General features: G+C 39.9%; 1 protein-coding gene across 6 annotated transcripts in view; it reads right to left on the reverse strand.

The window, feature by feature from the left end:
* The window catches only part of TTC39B (tetratricopeptide repeat domain 39B), an 86058-nt gene that overhangs the window by 16795 nt on the left and 47654 nt on the right, over positions 1 to 21609 (reverse strand). For 5 of the 6 annotated variants that reach the window (XM_064642551.1, XM_064642550.1, XM_064642555.1 and 2 more), the window contains 6 exons: positions 8519 to 8623; positions 6021 to 6152; positions 4487 to 4563; positions 3327 to 3394; positions 1260 to 1324; positions 988 to 1093 (listed from right to left, as the gene is read on the reverse strand). In XM_064642551.1, the coding sequence (XP_064498621.1) occupies positions 988 to 1093; positions 1260 to 1324; positions 3327 to 3394; positions 4487 to 4563; positions 6021 to 6152; positions 8519 to 8623 (553 nt within the window). Of the gene's footprint in view, positions 1 to 987; positions 1094 to 1259; positions 1325 to 3326; positions 3395 to 4486; positions 4564 to 6020; positions 6153 to 8518; positions 8624 to 9347; positions 9434 to 21609 lie in introns of those variants that run through there. The other variant, XM_064642552.1, reaches the window with a different exon arrangement.

Below are 21609 nucleotides of genomic sequence, written 5' to 3' on the forward strand. Positions count from 1 at the left end.
GGAAGTCCTACTTGCTTCTACCATGGGAGCACCGAATTAGCAGACCAGTAAGCATAACTGTTTCAGAAATACTACCTACTGTTATCATCCTTGATCCTCTATCATATGCATTTTTGTTCCCCTGTTCAGAGAATATGCATTCTCTACATCCTACACAACAGAAAACTTAAAAAGATCATAACCACATTTTCAATGAGCATTTCAAGAAGGTCTACCTGGAGATACCACTTTAAAAGCTCCATTCACCCTAATACATTCTGCCAAGCAGAGACTCCTGTTAAGCTTTCTACTGAGGAGACTACGCGAACAATAGGAAAGGTCAGAGCATTTATGAACAGACATCTACCAGCTGCTTGAATTTTAAAGGCTGGTGCAGATAGACCTGAGTTCTTCTGACTATATTGAAAATTGGCCAGCTTCAGTTCAGAATGATACAGAGATGAACATACTAGCAGAAATCAACTCTCACCATTGCCATGATGGATGTGAAAGGGTAATCATAATAAATTGTGAGGAAAACACAGTCTTCACAGTCTTCTTTTGCACCAACTCAGTAAACTACTGTTCATTCTTCTAAGTGTAATTATGTATGCAAATCTACAGTACCACTGAAGCAAAATAATGGTATATATGGGGGAGTTATAAATAAACAGTCACTCCAGGTATCCTGGAGCAACAGCATAAGCATCTTAAAAATTACTGCTATAGACAAGTAGACTTATGTAGCAGCACTTCTACTTCAGAAATACATATATTAGTTACTTCAAGAGAATGAAACACAGTTCAGAAGAAACTAGTAGAAACATCCTAGAGAGCATGCATGCCAGAAGTCTCTGCTATTTTCCTATTGCATAAAACCCCCAAGGCTTGCATCTCCATTTTACAAATGGGCAAATGTTAAAACAGCGTTAAAGTACAGCATATGCAAAGAAAGAGACTCCTACAGAATTATCCCAACAGCCTTTCTGTAGTGTGAGGAAGTCATACCAAGTTGAATGCTCCGATTCCAAGTTTTACTCCTCCTTCAAACTGGTAATAAGTTTCATTTCTGCTTTTGTTCACCTGAGTCATCTGTAGCACCTGATGACATTCTCTTTTGATGCAGGAAAAAAAAAAGGAAAGGGGAAACATGACGTAGAAATTATATGGAATATAATCAATATGATTGCTATAAAAATATTTTGTTTTATTTTGGGGGCATTAATGACACTCCAACTGCTTATATCAACATTGAAACTAAGTGTTTTCTAATGGCTTACTTGTATATTTGGTAACTTGTCCTAATTTTGAGTCCACCTTTGATAAAGTTGATCATATTTTCATCCTGGAAGAAAAAAATTTAATTGTACAAAATAGTGCATTCAGCAATCACACATAACACATACATAAAAATCTTCCATCTTTTATTTGTGTCTTCCACACATTTATTTGTAACTTAATAGTCATTGGAAACATTAAAAATGCTTTTTAGTTACTAGACTCTTTTCTAAGATCAATGTTAACACTTGCTTTAAGTTGTCAGGGAAACACTTCTCTGGCGCATGTTACAAATTTTAAAACTTAAGAGGGAGGTGAAAAAGAGTCAAGGAGTTACTTTTAACAGAATTTCCAATGCATACAGAGAAAGCTTTCCACCAGATGGTGCTGTAGGAACTTTTTACAAAATTTTGAGTTGGCAATTCTCTCACACACACAAGCAAGCCCACACAGAACCTGGAAAAAGACAAACCGAAGAATCCCCTGAACAGATGAAGTCCCATTGCTGATCAACATAAACCACATGTACTACCCAGTATATGTGTTTACTAATCTCTAGAAAAAGCAAAACAAAGCCACAATGTAATAGCCATCAAAACTCAACACCTGAAAAGCAAGACAGCTAACAGTTCAACAAGATGTAATTTTTTCTCTTAGAATTCACACAGAAAAGGAATGTGTGCAGGCATTTCAGAAATGCATATTTAAATACTCAGGGACAGCATATATGATATGGAAAATGAAAAAGCACTAAAAAAGAAAAAAGGCTTAGAACCATCAACCAAAGGAAATTCTGGCTTCCATAAAAGAGTCACCATTTCAAAAGACCTCATCTGCTTTGTCTGCAAGTCTAAACACTCAAATGCAAGTATTTTAGTGCAAGCATTTTAGTTCTGCCTTTCTGAGTGGTTAGTTTTGTTCTCATCATTGTTCTCAGAGGAATCAAGGTCAGCCAAGGATGAGACATATGGGGCAGGACTACAGTCAGCAGAGTGGAGTACTATAGTTAGCAGCAATAGAGAGCTGCTGCTTTAGAGAAAATACATATCTAAGGAGTTTTAGAATTTATTTTATACATTCCTAAAGTCATCTACTTCAACAACTGTTTGAAAATTCCTTTCGTGCTTAAAAAACCCTCACCCACACAATAAAAATAAAAAGGGTTGCTTCCATCTGGTTGGTAAAGGAGAAAGCCAGGAAGCCAGGAGAAACCCAGTTATAGGCATTCCATTAATACTATTTCCTGACACTTCTGGCCAAAGTACTGTATTAAGTGGTTTATAAATATCTGCCAAATGAACTTATCTGATCTTAGTGCCTTGCTCCTTTCGCATAATTTTTATCAGATTATCTAAAATATATTCAATAAGTTTGTAAAACATTCACATATGTAAAAAACTATGATTAACAACTCCTGTTTTCAGCCATCAAACTTCAAATCAAATTTGAAAACACTGTAGCATGAAGTCCCTTAACCACAATCTAAACCAGTAGCACCAGATTGTATTAAAGACCGGATCTTTCTGTGGACTGAACTGTTAGCTCAGCAAATGCTAAAGTATGCTCATTTTATAATCATTCCTTACCATATTATTCCTGACACCATGTCAAAAGTGCATAGAGAGCAAGACTGAATTGGAAATGACAAGTGTGTATCAGCTAAAGTTTTGTTAGTTGGGAAACATTCTATCCTTTTGTGCAAAGAAAAGACTTGAACTTTCAAACAAGACACTTCCTCATACTTGAACATATTTTTACAGAAGCACTGGACACTGTACAGTGTGATGCAAGTCATTTAAACATAACACCTGTATAAACACTACAATATACCTCGGTGATACCTTGGTACCTGGATAATAACATCTTTGGTTATTCGTATAAACAAAGAGAGGGCTTTGCTGAGTAGCACAGCATTTACCATACTTTCAATCACTGCCATGAAATAACATTGACTAGCAAAAAGTTTGGTTTTTAAATACCATATCTAGTGTTGGAATGACATTATACAAATACTAATCTCTCTCCAGTACACTGCTACACAGAGACACAAAATCAAAAATTGACTTTACCTGTACAAAGGTGAGAGCTGCTTTCTGTAATAAGCATTCAGCATAGCAGATTTCGGCATGCATTTCCTCTATATAAGAAAGAAAAGTTATTTAGTATCAGCAAAATTACTGTCAGCATTTTCTTCTTAGGGTCAATGGAACAAATAAAATGCTGCCAAGACAAGGAAAAAAAAAAAAAAAGGCAAGATTCTGCTGTTGCCATTTCGATAACTGCTGAATAGTAGCTGTAATACACAAACCCCAACAGAAGTCTTCTATTTCCCTTCTTCTCAGACAAAAACTTTGAACTTGACAGAGCTGACTTTGGTCTATGGCAAAAGCTGCTTGTCATTCTGGTAGATTGTCTCCTGTACTTTTCATTGATCCTAAGCTTAACAGCCTACAGCAACTAAGCCTTCCAACCCTCCTTCCATGTCTTAGAAGAAACTTTTTCAGGATAATGGTAACCCTCACTGAGGTTCAGACTTTTCCTACATCTAGTAAGACATTATGAACAGGTTTTCACCAAGTCATGCTCAACAAACTGAAAGCCCCAGGCAGACTTTCTGTCTTCATGCAGCACTAAAGTACACTTGATTTAACACACATGACACGAGTTACTCTGCACCCATGCTGCAAGACCAGCCACATGCACAAGGCTGCTGTATGTACAGTGCATACGTGGTGAGTTTGATGTGTCCAAGTATTAAAGAGGATTCTTGTGCCAGGTTAGAAAAAAATGCATACTTGATTCTGCCTGAATCAGAAATAGGAGATCAGCATTTTCAGAGCCATGAACAATGTACTGATACCATTTCCCAAAACACCTTAAGGCAAAACAGACAAGCACAAAACTTGTTAATATATTCAGATTCCAATGCAACTAATGATAAGGACGTATTCCACTGCATCAATGATTCTTAAACTTTTGGGAGCTGTCCTATAATGTGTTGTGAAAGGCATTCCTTCCTTGATTCATGCATGCTCAGAGCCAAAAAAAAAATTAGGCTGAATTCCCCACTTAGAGAAGCTTTATGTTCAAATTTAAGAAGATGACCACATAGGTGGTTCGTACGTTTATTTGTTACTGTAAGACACTGGTCAAGTTACAGAGTCACGCATTGGTAAGGTAGTTTTGAGCTTTTCTCTTTTTAATTTTAACTGTGTTATAAACCACTTACCTTCACTCAACTGATCCACTGACTGTTTCAAAACTAGATTGGACAAAGATTCCACCACTGTGCTTCTTTTCCTGAATCTAAATCATTTGTGCATGGAAGAAAAGAAACCCACATATTTCAACACAAAACTGACCTTAATTATTGGAATTCTTAACCATTTCCAACTAAAATTAATAGAAATTACCAACAGTTTCAATTCTTTGAGAAGTCTAAACACTTTTATGCTTCTAGGCTCATAAGCCCATCCAACCTTAAATGCATGCTCACAGCATCAATTAACCTACTTTAAGTGTATAATAGCTTCAACCTCACTTCCACCCACCAGCTGCTGAAGTGTCTCTGATGCTGAGCAAGACACCTGAACAGGGCTTCTAAGTTTCACAAATTGCTTTTTTCTGTTCCTTAAACTTGCACACAGAATTGGAATAAAAAAAATCAAATGGTGCTCTTTTTTCAACATAAATGCTACAGTATTTAATGGTGGTTTATGCCAGATAAAATACCAAAATAATCACATATTTTACTTCCAAAGGATCTCAACTGTACATTATAATTCCAAAAATTAGTTTGTTAACTATTTACAGACAACTCAGCTTTATGAAGAAGCTAAAGAAACAATTCTACATTCAGAAAAGGAGTGCATTTTGTAAGCCAGGGAGTCACTGATTATAAACACTAAGCATTAGCTTATCATTTTTTTACACTATTCTGCACATTGACAAGCGCAAGATCCTGACAACAAGATTATGACACTACAGGTTAACATAATAAATACAAGAAAAGAGTCAGGGAACATGTAGTTCTGGCAACTCTTCACATGTGATTGTTTGATTGCCTTTGTCTTGCATTTTTATGAGTTTTGCGACAGACTAGACCAGAGTACTTATGCATTAGAGTTCATATCCTGCAGAGATGAAATCCTGTAGGAAACTGTCTAAACTACAGGAGCATCTAATCTTCAGACATACTAAACAACCAATTCAGATGAAACTGCAAATTGATAGCAGAAAGATGCAGAAACTGCTGACCTTTTATTTTCTTCAGATAGTATCTGATAATTTCATCCCATTTCCTTTTCTTTTTTTTGTCATTGCTAAGATGATGATGTTAAACATCTAAACTGACATGTGGCAGTCATATCCTCGGAGACCATTTTTGATAAATTATGGCCTAACCAATATGATGAAGAACCAGTACAGTAGAATTAATTTCTATTTTTGTCAGAGCCTTGTTAAACACTTCAGCTTTTACAAGCCATGTAATGTCTGCTTACGGGCAGGTCTACAAAGTCAACCAACCATTTAACTTTAGCAGCTATTAATATCCAGCCACAACAAGTCTGTTTCCATGATACTCTGTGGAAAAATATCCTCACCAGTAATAATTGTGTAGTAGGACTTACTCCACCTTTACAAATTTAGGCCACTATCATACTGATAGGAATCAGTTTTAAAAGCATAGAGAGAGCTGGGGTACCTTACAAAGAACACTGAGTGGATTAAGTATCTCATAAATGTTCAGTGCTTGGGCATACCTTTGGCAGGTTTGCAAAGCCTCCTTCATTGTAGAAATTCCCATTTGTATATCCTGCTGTTCAAAGGTCATAGCAGCCTGCATAACTAAAATAGTGCTGTATCCAAGTGCATGGTACATGCTGTCTTTGGACCTAGGGAAAACATAAATCTTGTGCATTTAAGCAACACTTTACATTACAATACAAAACTAAATGGAGAGACACTTGCATTAATTTGTGAAAAGACAGAAGAATGAAGCAGGGAAGTAATAGACATGAGAACATAAACTAGCAAGAAAGCAAGTATCATTTTCCATTGGGTGCTACAAGTCTGCCGTCACAAGAAGTTCCAAAAAATGTCCCACTTGAGTTACACAAACATTTGCACCTAATTAAATACCATTTATAGTCTGCTGGTATATCTTTTTAATTTAGTTAACTAAGCCTTGACATAAATACTCGTTTGTATGCTTTCACTCGACGTAAGTAAGAACCTCCTTCTAACATTACTATGTGATCCAAAGACAAAAATCCATATTTGTGTCATAGAAATGTCAGTACACAAATGCTCAGTTCTACATAAAAGACTACACTGAACTAGTCTGGCTTTCACAACATAAATTATACCATTACAAAAAAAAAATTGTTGGAAAGTGCCTAAAGACGTCAAATACTCAAACATACTAAGTGCAACAAACAGCACTATTGCTAACATCACGTCAGGCTAACCTAACCAAGTTTCAAGAAGCTCAAGTAAATGAAGACTGCATACTCCTTTGGCAGCCTCTCTGGTACTGTACTAGCCAGCGACCAGTTTGAACCTCCTCAGTCTCAACTTGTGGTGACTGACTCTTGTTTTACCATCTGATACTATGGAGAATGGTGCCTCTGTCTTTGCAACTTCCCTTCAACAGATTCAGACCACTACTGGATTAATGGCCAAGTCTCCTTTCTGTCAAACTAAAACACACCCTTCTGAATAAATCGTTCATTCTAGTCTTCTAGATAGGCTTCTAGTTCTTTGTTGGATGATCTCTGGTTTCCCTAACATTTTTTCTTCCTTCTAAATCAAGGAGCCAACTACCAAACGTAGTTTTGAAGATAGAAATCCTAAGCAGAGTCAAGAAAGATGACCTTTGGCTAAGTCTTTATTTCTCAAATCTATCAACACTTATCCTAAAATTTTTACATTATTTAAGGACTTAAGTTTAACTTTCAACAAAAGGCTATTTTTCAATAAAACAATCAGGCTATTTTTTTTAATAGGCAACTTTTTTTGTTTTTTTGCAATAGGTCAGCATTTGCAATGTGCTATATAATAAGCTCAAAGTTTATTAGCAAACATCAACTACAAACAAACAATTTGCTGTACATAAAAACACCATGACAAAATAAGGTTTGTTTTTTTTTTGTTTTACAATGCAAAATGAAATATATATCAAATGCACAAAAAAAATTTTGGCAATATGTGTGCGCGTGTATTTAGCAATACACTCATGCACAATCCTTGCAGGTAGAACTTATTATTTTGCAATATTACCTAAAAATAGTTTTAGCATACACACAAGTGCAGGTGGGCCTTCTCAAAGCATTTCTCTATTTTAAATAACACTATACAATGCTCAGAGAAGAGAGTTGGAGAATAAGTATTTTAAAAGCCCTCCACACTACTAAAGTATGAGAGCTCTCCATACTACTAAAAGCAAACACTTGATAGTTGTGTCATCCTTCTGAAGTTTCATTTAATGGTGTTCTTGAACTCATCCATATAACACCAACCCATCACTCTTAATCCATTCTTACTAGCACTAAACTGCAGAGCAAGAACCTTACCTCGCTCTACTAACACAGGCTACAGATCCCTCTTGCCAAAACATCCCTCAATATCATACGCATCTTTGAGACACAGGTAAGAGAAGAATAGTGAATGGGATTCAGATCCCAGTCCTGAAGATCAGCCACCCAGACTGCCTCCCCACAAAGTCACAGATAAGATAGATTTGCCCTATGAACCTCTTCGTATTCTTTAATTCCTTACATCTACACTGTCATGCTTTTCTTCTCAGTAGAGGAAAGGCAACAGGGAAACAAGCAGAATTAGTCAGAAGATCAAAAGATGCACTTTAAATGTGTGACTCAAATGTAACATAAAAAACAACAAAAAGAGTATTCTGGAATTTTGTTCCAGATTTTCCCTCTTGTCAAAAGCAGTTCCACTGTACAAATTCTCTAATCAAAGATACATCGGATAAGGTCTTGCTTCCCTGCTTTCCCCCTTCACATGAGGAAAGACAGTTCGAATGATTAACAGAACAATTCAGTGGTTCATCAGCAGGTTTTGAGATGGCCTTAGGGAGACAAGCACACTGCTAAAACCCCAATATATGGATAAATGCTTTTGGACAAAAGGGAATAAATGAAAACCACTATCTTCAGAGGCCTTAAATAATCTTCAGGTACTAGATAGCATACTTTACACTATTTGTTTACAGTAACTTCAGCAAAAAACAGGACCTCACCATGGACGAAGTAGTTCCAGTGCTTCGGAGAACTTATTGTTTAGAAATAAGTTCAGTGCCATTGAACATTCTTCCAGAGCACACTTGAGATCCATCTTGGATGCCCTGAAAAAGATTCTTAGTTTACTTGAACTGTACATATAAACACAAAATGAAAACATAGCTTTTCCTTATATAACATTGAAGGTCTTTTATAGCAATTTTATTGTTTTCAGAATCTACCTTTTCAAAAACAGTTTAAATGCTTAACACTTTATCCATGCTACACAAGTGTGCTCCCTTTACTTATTTAAGTGATGTTTATGGCTTAGCTCTTCTTTTCTTACTAGACCAATTCTCAAAACTTATCACTGTGCCCAAGCTCTCAATTCTCCCCATCAATACAAACTCTGTATTCATATCTGAATCTCAAAGAGGTGACAAAATATTTTCATCCAAAAAAGCATTAAACAGATGCTCCCTCTGCAAACAGCTATGCTAAAAATAGTCCTGTCAGAAGTATGTAGCTATGCCAAAAGCCTTTGTTCTTCCTAATTCACTACAAGTAAAATCACTTGCACTTGCTTAAGTGGAAGTCATCTTAACAAAACTGCTTCTTTGGCCAGTTTTGCCTGAAAGACTCAGGAGCATTCACAAATTGCTCCATGGGCAGATCTAGGGACAAACTGGACAATCATGGTACTGATAACAGCTAGAAGCTACACAGCCATCAATATGCACAGCTGGAGCTTTAAAACAGGTTTAAACTTGATAATGGGCTTTATCCAAGTAAGGTTAAGCAGTGGTAAGCAACAGATCTTGTCAATGAGATAAATATTTAAGAACTAACCAGAAGAGAACAACTCAGAAGGAGGAATTTAAGAAGAGTGTGATAGTTTTCACCCTAGGCCTTCCTGGAGACCAGCTTGTAACCAGGAAGGAACTAGGAAGGTGACCCAGGAAGTATTCCATGCTATTCCTTTACGTAACCTGGGGTATAAATAAGGCACAGATAAGAGAGCTCGCTCTCTTCCTTTCCAGCAAGGTTCGAGAACGGTGGGTCCCTGTCTCGATCTTGCTTATCTGGAGCTGAGGCCTGCAGTGACTGCTGTTGTCTGCCACGTGTGACAGGGAGAACGCTGGGCCGCGTCCAGCTGCCCTGCTTCTCTCAAGGGAAGTGGTGAGATTTTGCCAGTTCTTTATTTTGCTGGCTACCAGATTTTTAGACTGTGCATACCTGTTTTGCTTCTGTCCCTTTTCATCCTTTTTTTGTCCTTTTTTCCCTTTTCCCTTCCCCTCTTCCCTTTTAGGAAGCTATTTGGGGTTTCTGGGGTTTAAGGTATATAATATTCTTACTGTATATATCTGTTTTATATGTAAAATATATATTATTGCTATAGCTTTGGCTGTTTGTTTTTTCTTTTTTTCTTCCCTCTTTGGGAAACAGGCTCTGTTGTTGAGTTTCGGAGACTTGGTGGGAAGCCAGCTCAAAACTTGCACAAAGAGACACAACAGAGGAGTGCAGCTGCTCTTAATCTAACTGTAACACACACACACACACACACAAAACAAAGAAAAATGTGCACACAACAATATGACTCGACAGGCGGGTTTTTTTACTCTCCAAAGAACAGTGTTAAGAAATTTAATAAAAATATTTATAACAACTAAAAGTTTTAGAAAACACTCAGTTTTATTAGCTAATTCTATGAATATCATATGCTAACAAATAATTTTCAAATAACTAATTTTAGCTAGATTTAAAGTTTGGGGTTTTTTTCTAGTACACAAGTAAGAACCTGACTTATTCTGTCAATAACACATCATCACTACCACTGTGTATTCCCATGCTTCTGTAATCTTTTTTCAGATTTGTGTTTTAGGAAACTGTTTTACTTAGTCTGTGCCTAGTTAAATTACACGTTCCATTTGCTCTGCCTTTTCCGACAGGAAGAAAGCGTTAGCTGCCTTCCGTTTCTCAAGAAGAGGAGGAAAAAAAGGGCGGGGGGGAGGGTGATATCTACTAGACAGCAAGAATGAATTTTTACTCTTTCATACTTGCACACTACAACTATTTTGTTACTAGCATCAAGGCAGTACCCTGTTTCAAGTGTCTTCCCATACAAATGCCAGAGGCCATATTAAAGTATGTGGAATCTTCAAAATTACAGAGGACAGATGGACCTTCTGGTCCTCCTCCCCTTACACCATGTTTATTAGTTTTGTTGTGGGCTAAGAATTCTTGTCAGCTATGGGAACAGAAAAACTCAATGAAAGGTTGTGGGTGAAGGGCAGGATTATGAGACCTGGAAAGAACAGCTTTAGAAACAGGCCCATTACAGCGGCAGCTTCCTGGGACCGAGAGAAGCAGAAAAACAACTATTTGTGTTTTTATTGTACGGGTTTTCCCTGAGTTATGTACTTCCCCCAGTCCATGCGCCCCCCCCCCACTCGGAACCATGCGGTCTCCCCCTCCCCGATTGTGGATTCTTGTTGCGCCTGCCTCTCCCCAAATCCCTGTCTTGGTTACTGGAACGTGGTCCTCCTGTATCTCCCATTGGTCAGTGGGCTCTCAAGCCACTCCTCTCCCCTGTACCTCGACCCAATCACAGCCCTCCTTCTTGCCCTCCCCCCCAACCCATATGAACCGCGCAAGTTTAAGATTAAAGGTCCTTTCTGCCACGGAACACCCGGGGAAGCTTGGTTTCTCTCTCCTCCTGCCAAAGGGGGACAGCGCAGCCGAGCTCCACTCTGGGAAAGCCAGCAGAGAGTCTGCAACCAGATCCGTTAATTGGTGCCCACCGTCGGATTGAGACCTACGTGGAATTTTCTACTGCGTAGAGGATTTTCAGAGATCTCTGGGCTCAAGTGACGAAGCAGTGACGGCTTCCCACTCAAACGGTATCAGCGCAGGATTTGGCCTATTGCTTAGCACAGCCCTGCATCAACATCAAAGGAGTAGGAGGAGTCCAGTCACCACTCCAAAGTGCCTGCACACTATTGATTGAAGGTCCTGAAGGTAAAACAGCCTCTACAAGGCCCTACGTCCTTAATATTCCAATGACTCTTTGGGGAAGGGATATGGGAGACTGGTCAGCTGCAGTCTCCCGCCCCCACGTGGCTCTTGGATGAGCCACGCTGGGTATCCCAGTGGCCTCTACAGGGAGAGAAACTGCAGCAAGTAAACTTACTGGTTGATGAACAATTGGAAAAGGGACATTTAGTACCAACGGATAGTCCCTGGAACTTCCCTATCTTCACAATACAAAAATCAAATGGAAAATAGAGGTTACTACAGGACTTAAGGGAACTTAATAAAATCATAGAGCCCATGGGAGCTCTCCAGTCTGGGCTCCCATCACCCACAATGATACCCTCAGAATGGTCCATCATTATTATAGACATCAAAGACTGCTTTTTAACATCGCTTTACACCCTAAAGACTCTCGTAGGTTCGCGTTCACAGTACCCTCCATCAGTGCAGCAGAACCATCTCAATGCTATCACTGGACCATCCTGCCTCAAGGAGTGAGAAATAGCCCCTCTGTGTGCCAGAGAGTCGTTGCAGATGTCTTGTCTCTAATTTGTCGGCAGTTTCCCCAGACCATCCTGTACCACTACATAGACGACATCCTACTGGCTGCTGAATCCAAGGAGCAACTCACACAGCTTTCATTTGACTGTGAAAGCTGCTCTGTTAAGACACGGCCTTGAGATTGCACTGGAAAAAGAACAAATAACAATGCCATGAAAGTACCTCGGATTTCACATCAATAACATCACGATTCAACCTCAGACTGTTGCCTTACCTTCCAATATCTACACCTTAAATGACTTACTATCCTTGCTAGGTTTAATTAATTGGGTTAGACCTCTCCTAGGTATAACAACAGACTCTTTAAAACCACTATTCCAACTTCTGAAAGGGGTGGTGGACCTGACATCCCCTTGACACCTGATACCAGAAGCCCGAGCAGTGTTACAGGACATAAATCAAAGACTGAGTGCATGTCAGACTAAGCAGAGAGTGTGTGGGTTACCGGTGGTATTAGTAATTTTTTAAGGGTATCAAGCAGCCCTATGCTGTTCTAGGACAATTAGATCTAAAAAGCAAGAACTTTCTGTTATGGGAATGGGTTTTTCTAAGCTTTCAATTTTCTAAATCGATTACAAAATATCCCGAAATGCTCTCCAAGGTGTGTCACAAAAGCAGACTGCGGCTGTGGGAACTTTTGGGAAGGGACCCAGAAGTCACATATGTTTCCCTGTCTACTGTCAGCTAACCCAGTTGTTGATTCACAGTGACGATTTCCAGTTAGCTATTGCTGATTTTAAGGGTCAATTTTCAGTACACCTCCCACCTATCCCTTTTCTACAGCTACTAGCTCTCACCCAACCAGAGCTAACAAATAATTATTCACCTTTCCCACTAACGAATGCTAGAACTGTTTTTACAGATGGTTCGGGTAGGACGTCTAACACAGTAGTCACCTGGCAAAAGGCAGGGAAGTGGGTATTTGACACGCACAAGGTAAGAGGTTCCTCTCAGATAGCAGAGCTCTCTGCAGTAATACGCGCATTTCAACTGTTTCCAGAGCCTTTGAATATTGTTTCTGATTCGGCCGATATGGTTGGAGTGGTCCGACAAATTGAAAACTCTTACATAAAGGACCTCTCCCAATTACAATTAGCTCACATGTTCAAAACACTATGGTATGAAATTAGTCAGTGCAAACACAAATTCCACATAATCCACATCCACTCTCACACTTCCCTCCCAGGGCCCATTGCAGAAGGAAACCATGTCAGAGATGAAATAGCTGACACAAGACACCTGGCACAAACTGCGGTGGTCCCAAATAATTTTGAAAAAGCAAAACTGTCCCACAGCTTTTTTCATCAGAACATCCCTCACAAAAACATTCAACCTCACACTCTCTCAAGCTAGAACCATCATCTCTGCATGCCCAAATTGCCAAAGACTTACTCCCCTGCCATCGGAGGGAGTAAATCCTCGTGGAATTAAGCCACTAAACATTTGGCAGTCAGACGTAACACATTATGCACCATTTGGGAAATTAAAGTACATTCATGTGTCTATCGACACATGTTCTGGTGCTATTGCAGCAACAGCTCAATCAGGAGAAAAGGCTCGAGATGTCAAAAAACACTTCATGTCTGCCATATCAATTCTCGGCATCCCCAAAACCGTGAAAACCGACAATGGCCGGGCCTACACCTCTCAATCATTAAAAGAATTTTTTAATATGTAGGGAATTACATGTCACAGGTATCCCCCATTCCCTGACTAGCCAAGCTATAGCAGAACGTGGCCACCAAACACTAAAAACCATGTTAACCAAACAACAAAACACAACCATCGGGCTCACACCCCAAGAGAAGTTAAATAAAGCCTTGTACGTCATCAAATTCCTAAATAGGTTAGAACAGGACACCTTACCCATAGAAAGACACTTCAATTCAAACCAGAATCAAGTCCGAACTGATGCCAGAGTTATTTATAAAGATGTAATAACAGGTGAATGGGTTGGCCCTGTTCCTCTTATCACTTGGGGAAGGGGGCATGCTTGTGTTTCCACAGGTTCTGGTCTGAAGTGAGTTCCTTCTCATCTAGTGAAATTGCACAAGTGACCAAGTACCATCATGATCTACATTATTCTTGCCATCTTAAGCCATCCTGTCATCTCATCGAACCAGTTTTCTCCTACAAATCCTCCACTGCCAGATTGGGTAGTTGTAGACCCTGGAAACATGTGGACTTCTCTAGCTAAGTCTTTAGACGTTGATTCCTTGTGCCTTTCTGTCTCAGACCCTTCTAACCCGTTAAAAACATGTTTAATTGCAGTTCCCTGGTCCCCTCAAAAATGGACAGGATTTAAAAATCAATATTCCCCTCTGTGCAATGATCCGGAAAAAACTGGAAACAAAATTGGGTCCTGTTTCCCATAACCCCCAAAAGCCGAGTGAGATCCACAACACCTAGATGATTACCCTGAAGAGTTACAAATTTTGGGTACCCTCCCCTCGTCCCACTGTTTCTATTTCAATATGAAAACAGAAGGAAGAGGTGAAAATCAGTTTAATGTAACATCCAGTGGAGCATATTCCAACTTTGAATTCTAGTGCAAAGAAAAAATCGAACCCCCTCCACCACCCTTTGCCCTCCCCAAGGGGGTGTTCCTCATCTGTGGACTTGGGGTGTGGAAATCAATCCCTAAAGGAGTGGTAGGGGGACCTTGCACATTAGGCCAGATATCACTCTATAATCTCGCAAAGATAATTCATTCATTAGCCATTAGTCCCCCTAAAACAATCACAAAATGGGACATCACCTCCTACTCGAAGAAACTGGACTCACCTGCAGTCCAGCGATTTAAAAGAAGTGAAAAACCATTCACAAACACAGCCCCTCAACAAGCCCCTCACCCCCTGGTTAAGCAACATCCCCTTTTCAAATCTCAGAATTTACAACAATTCACTGAAAATTGCAATTCTGACCTCCACTTTTGGTCCCACAGCAAGAATCTCTGGGGAGGCATAATAATTTCGGCCATTGGCACAACACATGCCTTAGATCTGCTCATGAAAATGGGATGTTGGTTAGCCAAGGAGGCAAATGTGACTAGTACGGCACTAGAGGACCTACTACTAGATTCCCAACAGATTAAAAAAAACACCTTACAGAATAGAGCAGCCATTGATTTCCTACTGCTAGTTAATGGATACGGCTGCGATGAATTTGAGGGGCTATGCTGCTTAAATTTCTCCGACCATTCTCTAATCTACTCATTCCCATATAAACGAACTCCATTCCCTCATACGACAAATCCTAAGGTCTGACGAGGTTAGTTGGGACGACATGTTTAGCTGGCTCTCCTTGAAGGGACTCTCACAGCCCCTGAAGAAATTTCTATTATTTCTACTCTTAGGCTTATTTGTACTAGCAATTCTTGTGTTCTTCCATGCATAGCCAAATGTTTACAGGGTCTCGTAATACACAATGTTGTGCAAGTTTATGTTTCATTAATAAATAAAAAAGGAGGAATTGTGGGTGAAGGGCAGGATTACGAGACCTGGAAAGAACAGCTTTAGAAACAGGCCCATTACAGCGGCAGCTTCCTGGGACCGAGCGAAGCAGAAAAACAACTATTTGCGTTTTTATTGTACGGGTTTTCCCTGAGTTATGTACTTCCCCCAGTCCATGCGCCCCCCCCCCACTCGGAACCATGCGGTCTCCCCCTCCCCGATTGTGGATTCTTGTTGCGCCTGCCTCTCCCCAGATCCCTGTCTTGGTTACTGGAACGTGGTCCTCCTGTATCTCCCATTGGTCAGTGGGCTCTCAAGCCACTCCTCTCCCCCCGTACCTCGACCCAGTCACAGCCCTCCTTCTTGCCCTCCCCCTCAACCCATATGAACCGCGCAAGTTTAAGATTAGAGGTCCTTTCTGCCACGGAACACCCGGGGAAGCTTGGTTTCTCTCTCCTCCTGCCAAAGGGGGACAGCGCGGCCGAGCTCCACTCTGGGAAAGCCAGCAGAGAGTCTGCAACCAGATCCGTTAAAAGGCAATGATCTGCTATACAGAGTATGGAGAATTAAGAATAGTCATCTGAAGTAAGAGAGGGAAGCGAATGGCAAGTGAGACATGTATAACCACACAGTTCATAAAACACTCTGGGGGAAGGTAGATCATTCATGACCACAGTTAAATTAACAGTTGATGACTGCTTTATACATTTAGTTAAAAGGTATTTGTGTTAGGCCTAGAAAGAGTAAGAAAGTTTCCTACCACTTCATGTGAGAAGTAAGAGCAGATAAATATATTAAAGTATTTACAGAACCCCACCACTGTAGCAGTTTCTGAATGCAAGGATCAAGGTGTAAGGGCAACGTCTTGTTTCCAACTGCTTGGCTGGGTCTCACTGTAGGACCAGAAACACATTTTCTGTACTTGTATGCTGTAAATCTGCACACTTCCTATCCTGCAATCAGAAACTGCTGGAACATCCTCTGGAAGGAAAATCTAATCTTTATTTTGTATAACACAGCCATGGAGATGCTGGCTTTTTACGTCTAAGGGAGGAGTGTTTGCCATCAGGCTCCCAAATGCCATCATACTCCCAGCTCTACCATCAACACCATCACATATCAATATTTGTAAAATGATTCCATAAACAAGGCTCTTTAAACAACCTGGCACCATGTCAAAACTACGTTTTCCTACTTAAATGGGTAAGCAGCTGATCTCTTCAGGGCTTGGCTGTCATGGTTTTTTTCCTGTATTACAGACTAGTTCCCCTGACGCTGACTTTACGTGTGACCAAAGCCTGCAGACAACGCAAACAGTATTCCTTATGTTAATATATGTCCTGTTCTATACATTAAGCAAGCTTATGAAGTTACTCTGCCACTTCAGATATAAAACTTGGGAAGTTAGCTTTCTCAAACTGTTACTTCTGGTAAGTGAATCATATTCTCTATCAGAGTGTCGCATTCTGTTTCATTACTTTTCACATACATTTTCTACTGTTTTCCTACATCCTGCAGCAGAGGAAGATAACCAAAAGGATTCACTCCAACTCAGATTCATAATTTGATACCACAACAGTCAGAAGAAAGGAGCACACTGACTCAGAAGGAACTTGGCTATCTTCGCTGGCATTTCTACACAGAGGCTCAGAAAAAGCATATTTTCTCCTCTACTCCCAAAACATCACAAACCAATTTCTACAGCAAGTTACCAGACTGATGAACAGTTCAGCAAGTAATGCTGACTCACACTCTCTTTCTGACTCATGTTGTTTTCCTTCTAACTCAGTATTATATAGGCAATCTTATTTTTTCCCCTACATCCACATACAGTTTTCCTAGAACTGACAGAAGCTTTACACATTTTATCACATCAGATTCTTTAATTTACCCCACAGCAGATTAAAGTAACACTACTTCAGTGATATTACTACAGATTTTACAGCTACTAGCATGGTTTAATCCCAGTCATCAACCAAGTCCCACACAGCCGCTCACTCACTTGCCCACCAGCAGGATCAGGGAGAGAATTAGAAGAGTAAAAGCTGGAAAACTCTCGGGTTGAAATAAAGACAGGGAAAGCAAAAGCCATACACACAAGCAAAGCAAAACAAGGAATTAATTCACTGCTTCCCATGGGCAGGCAGGTGTTCAGCCATCCCCAGGAGAGCAGGGCCCCATCACATGTAATGATCACTTGGGAAAACAAACACCATCACTCCAAATGTGATCCCTCTTCCTTCTTCTTCTCCCCATTTTATGTACTGCATGATGTCATATAGTACAGAATATCCCTCTGGTCAATTTGGGTCACCTGTCCCAGCTGTGTTTCCTCCCAACCTCCCATACCCTTCCAGCCCCCTGGCCAGTGTGGCAGTACAAAAAGAAAAGGCCTTGGCTCTGTGTAAGCTCTGCTCAGCAACAACAAAAACATCTCTATATTATCAACCCTGTGTTCAGCACAAATCCAAAGCACAGCCCCACATTAGCTACTGTGAAGAAAATTAACTCTACCCCAGCCAAAAGTAGCAAAATACTGCTAACTTCTAGGAAAAAAAAAAAAAAGGAATGGAAAATGTGCTATATTGGGTGTTACGCAAAGAGAATAATGTCACATTACAAGGAGACACTGTGTTACTGTCAAGGTACTAAGGATACGTTTTCCCAACACACAGTGTTTTTTATCTTCCCACTTCTATTTCAAATATGTTTTATGAAAAAAAGAGTTAATGTTCAGAATTTTAGCAATAGTTTGTGTATCTTGAGCTTGGTGCTCATGAAACTGTTCCAATACAGTGGAGATATACTGTCCATATGCAAGTTCCTCACAGCTTCAGTAGGTTCTTCTAATCAACTACTCGGAGCTGCAATAGAAACACAGCAAAAGAATGCTGATTTGAAAACCCTGAGATGTACTGGAATACTCAGTATTAAGATGACAATTCTCAGGATGTACAGAGAGCAAAACCACTCATAATTTAAAATGTTAATGCAGATTATAGTTTAAGTCACTTTCCTCCCCCTCTCCCCCCCGATTAATTAAAAGGGAGCATAACTATAAGCCTAAACCAAGTGAAAAGTCACTGCATTAGTATTTAAAAGTTATTCAAACATGTAATGAGTTATACAATATCACCTATCTCTCCACACCAGGCCTCAGTGTAAAAGCATTCCTGAAAAGCCATTATATAGCTAAAGTTACACATTAACTTGATGCATGCCGCTGTCTTTGTATCCACAGAAGATTTAGTCAGCTTTTAACAATCATTCCAGGTGCAATGATTTACCAACTTTTCTCTTGAGAAAAGGGATTCAGGAGCTAGAAATGGGAGAATTGCAGAAAAAAATCACCTTTAATCCAACAACACTTTCACATTTTAAATCACATATTGAGTTCCATATCACTTTATTAACATCAGCTGGACTTAATGTTCCAGCAACACTATGCATGAATAGGGATTGCAGAATTTAGTTTTTAAACTTCTAAAACCTTCTGTCAGCTCTTTACAACACAGGCAAAATAATCAGCCTTATCTCATGAACAAAATTTAATTGCCAGCAAATTGGTTTTGTTCAGCTACTGGTCTTATTAACCGAAGTCTCACCGGGCTACTGATATTGAAAATACTTGTAGTTATCAGTGGGAGCAAAGCAAAACTTCAAAGAATAAAGACCACAAAAACATGAAACTAGCAATAATAATTCAATTTTATGCTAATCGTATTAAGACAGAAATCTGATACAAACAAAAGGAGTGAAAATAAGGTCTTCTAAAAAATTCAGGGTATACAGAGAGGATGCTATTTTGATTATAAGTATCAAGAAAACCAGATGCATTACAATTAAGACAACACCTCCCAAGGCATAAATACTTCAGCAAACAAATGACCCTTAACATTTACAGAGGCTTCATCAGAAAAATCTTGTAGAGGCATTTGTTTCCATAAACTCAAATAAAAACCATCCTGTGTGTGAACTACAGTATCAACAGCTAGGGCAGAAAGAAACTACCATCCACAGCACTCTACTTGAGCAACATATAAGCATGCGTCTGCTAGAGTATTTACTGCCAATTTAATGATAACAAAACAGCTTTAAAATGGATTGCTCTCCGTTGGTTCTTGTCTTCTGCAAAAAGATTGTCTTCTGCAAAAAGTCAAATAGTCCTCATATGTTGTCAAAATCTGATACTGTCACTATTCAGAATGTTTCTATACTTTCTGAAGTGGATCCTTCCCTCTGCAGCAATGAATCAGAAAACTCAGGATTGAACTCTTTATGTTTTACCTTGTCAAAAAGAGTAACTATGTTGTCATGAGTCTTAAACAGCAATGACATGAACTCTTAACGACAAATAACAGCCAATCCTCACTAGAATATACTCTGTAGTTCCATTTTCTTGGCTAGAAGGCTCTGGATATTTTTGAACACTGCTCTACTTAAAGTGTACTGATCCCTTGGAATGTCCAAGAACAGCAGTCATTTTAAAGCTTTTTAGCTGATAGGGTCCGTCTTCTCCTCTTTCCATTATCCAGGGGACTACTGTGAGACACTGTGGCATGAAGCTCTGTGCTGACATGTGTTGCCTCGCATGCTTCGCCTAAAATAAACTCAAGCCTTCAACAGAAGCCTGTGAGGGCTGGAACCCACTGTCTTCCTGGAGGACTTTCTCCCAGTCAAGATCAAAAGATGTACTAAAACTGCAGTATCAAAGGTCACAGTTTAAAGCTTACAGAGATATCACTAAATCTTCATGTTCACATCTTGCATGGCTTTATATGCCAAAATGCGCTTGATGTCCTCTTGGCTGGCTTTAATATATAGCAAAGATCCAAAACACTTGAAAAACTGTCACCACCACATCACCAATCATTTGTTAAACTCAAGTGATCCAGATCCTTTGTGTTACTTCAGCAAAGGACTTTGTCACTGGCATCCTTCTTTTTGCTGTGTTTTAAATTTAAACTATGCATATTGGGTCTGGCTGAGCTGGAGTTTATTTCCCCATAGCAGTCCTCACAGTGCTGTGCTTTGCACTGGTAGCTCGAAGGGTGTTGATAACACACAGGTGTTTTGGCTGCTGCTGAGCACAGCATTAGTAGTGTAATATTCCTTCCCCAATCAAGGACAAGATTCTGGGAGGGGACACAAGCAGGTCAGCTGACCCAAACTAACCTAAGGGATATTCCACAGCACATGATGTCAATTCAGATATAAAAGCTAAGAAAAGGAGCAAGAAGTGAGGGGCATTCATTGCCTCCAATGCCTAAGGAACCATTACGCGTGCTGAAGCCCTGCTTCTCAGAGGCAGCTGGCCATCACTGCTGATGGGAAGTAGAGAATAAACTTAGGGTTTTTTGCTTCGCTTTTGTATCCGCAAGCTTTTGCTTTAATAAACTGCCTTATCCCAACCCACAAGTTGTTTTCCATTTTACTCTCTCTCCTGTCCAGCTGGGGAGTGATAGAGTGTCTGGGTGGGCACCCGGCATCCAGCCAAGGTCAACCCACCACACTATGCCTCAAATTAGAAGTGTATTGCTAGAACAAGGATACTATCTTCCTTAATTCTGCAATATTTAAAAATTATTAAGAACGAGGCAATTTTTAATGAACAGGTTCTTCGCTGTTGATCCCTGACAGTCATCAAGTATTCAAACATTAGAAGTCCTGTAGTAATCTACTACTACTCCTGTCTCTTCAGTCTCAGTGAAATGGAAACAGTTATCCTTTACTATGATAAAGACACCTCCTTTCTGCCTAACTCTATAAAATAACTATAAAAATCTTTTAAAAAATAGAGGGCTAGGCCTGGAGCCAACACGGCTGCAACCATGCAGAGCACATGGCAGGGAAAGCCATGTGTCTGGGCTATCAATAAGGTCCACCTGATGGCCTGCCCACACTGTGCCCTCTGGAGCCTCCAATTGGTGGTGGCACCCCTCACTTTGGCTGGGGGGGACAGTGAGTGGCAAAGATCCCGCCTAGGGGAAGTGGTCAAAGTCTATAAACAGACACCCACATGGTCTCCATCTGCCCTTGCCCTCTGCCCTCCTGATCTGTCAACA

Source organism: Pseudopipra pipra, chromosome Z (genome assembly GCF_036250125.1).
Source record: "Pseudopipra pipra isolate bDixPip1 chromosome Z, bDixPip1.hap1, whole genome shotgun sequence".
Classification (NCBI taxonomy): Eukaryota; Metazoa; Chordata; class Aves; order Passeriformes; family Pipridae; genus Pseudopipra; species Pseudopipra pipra.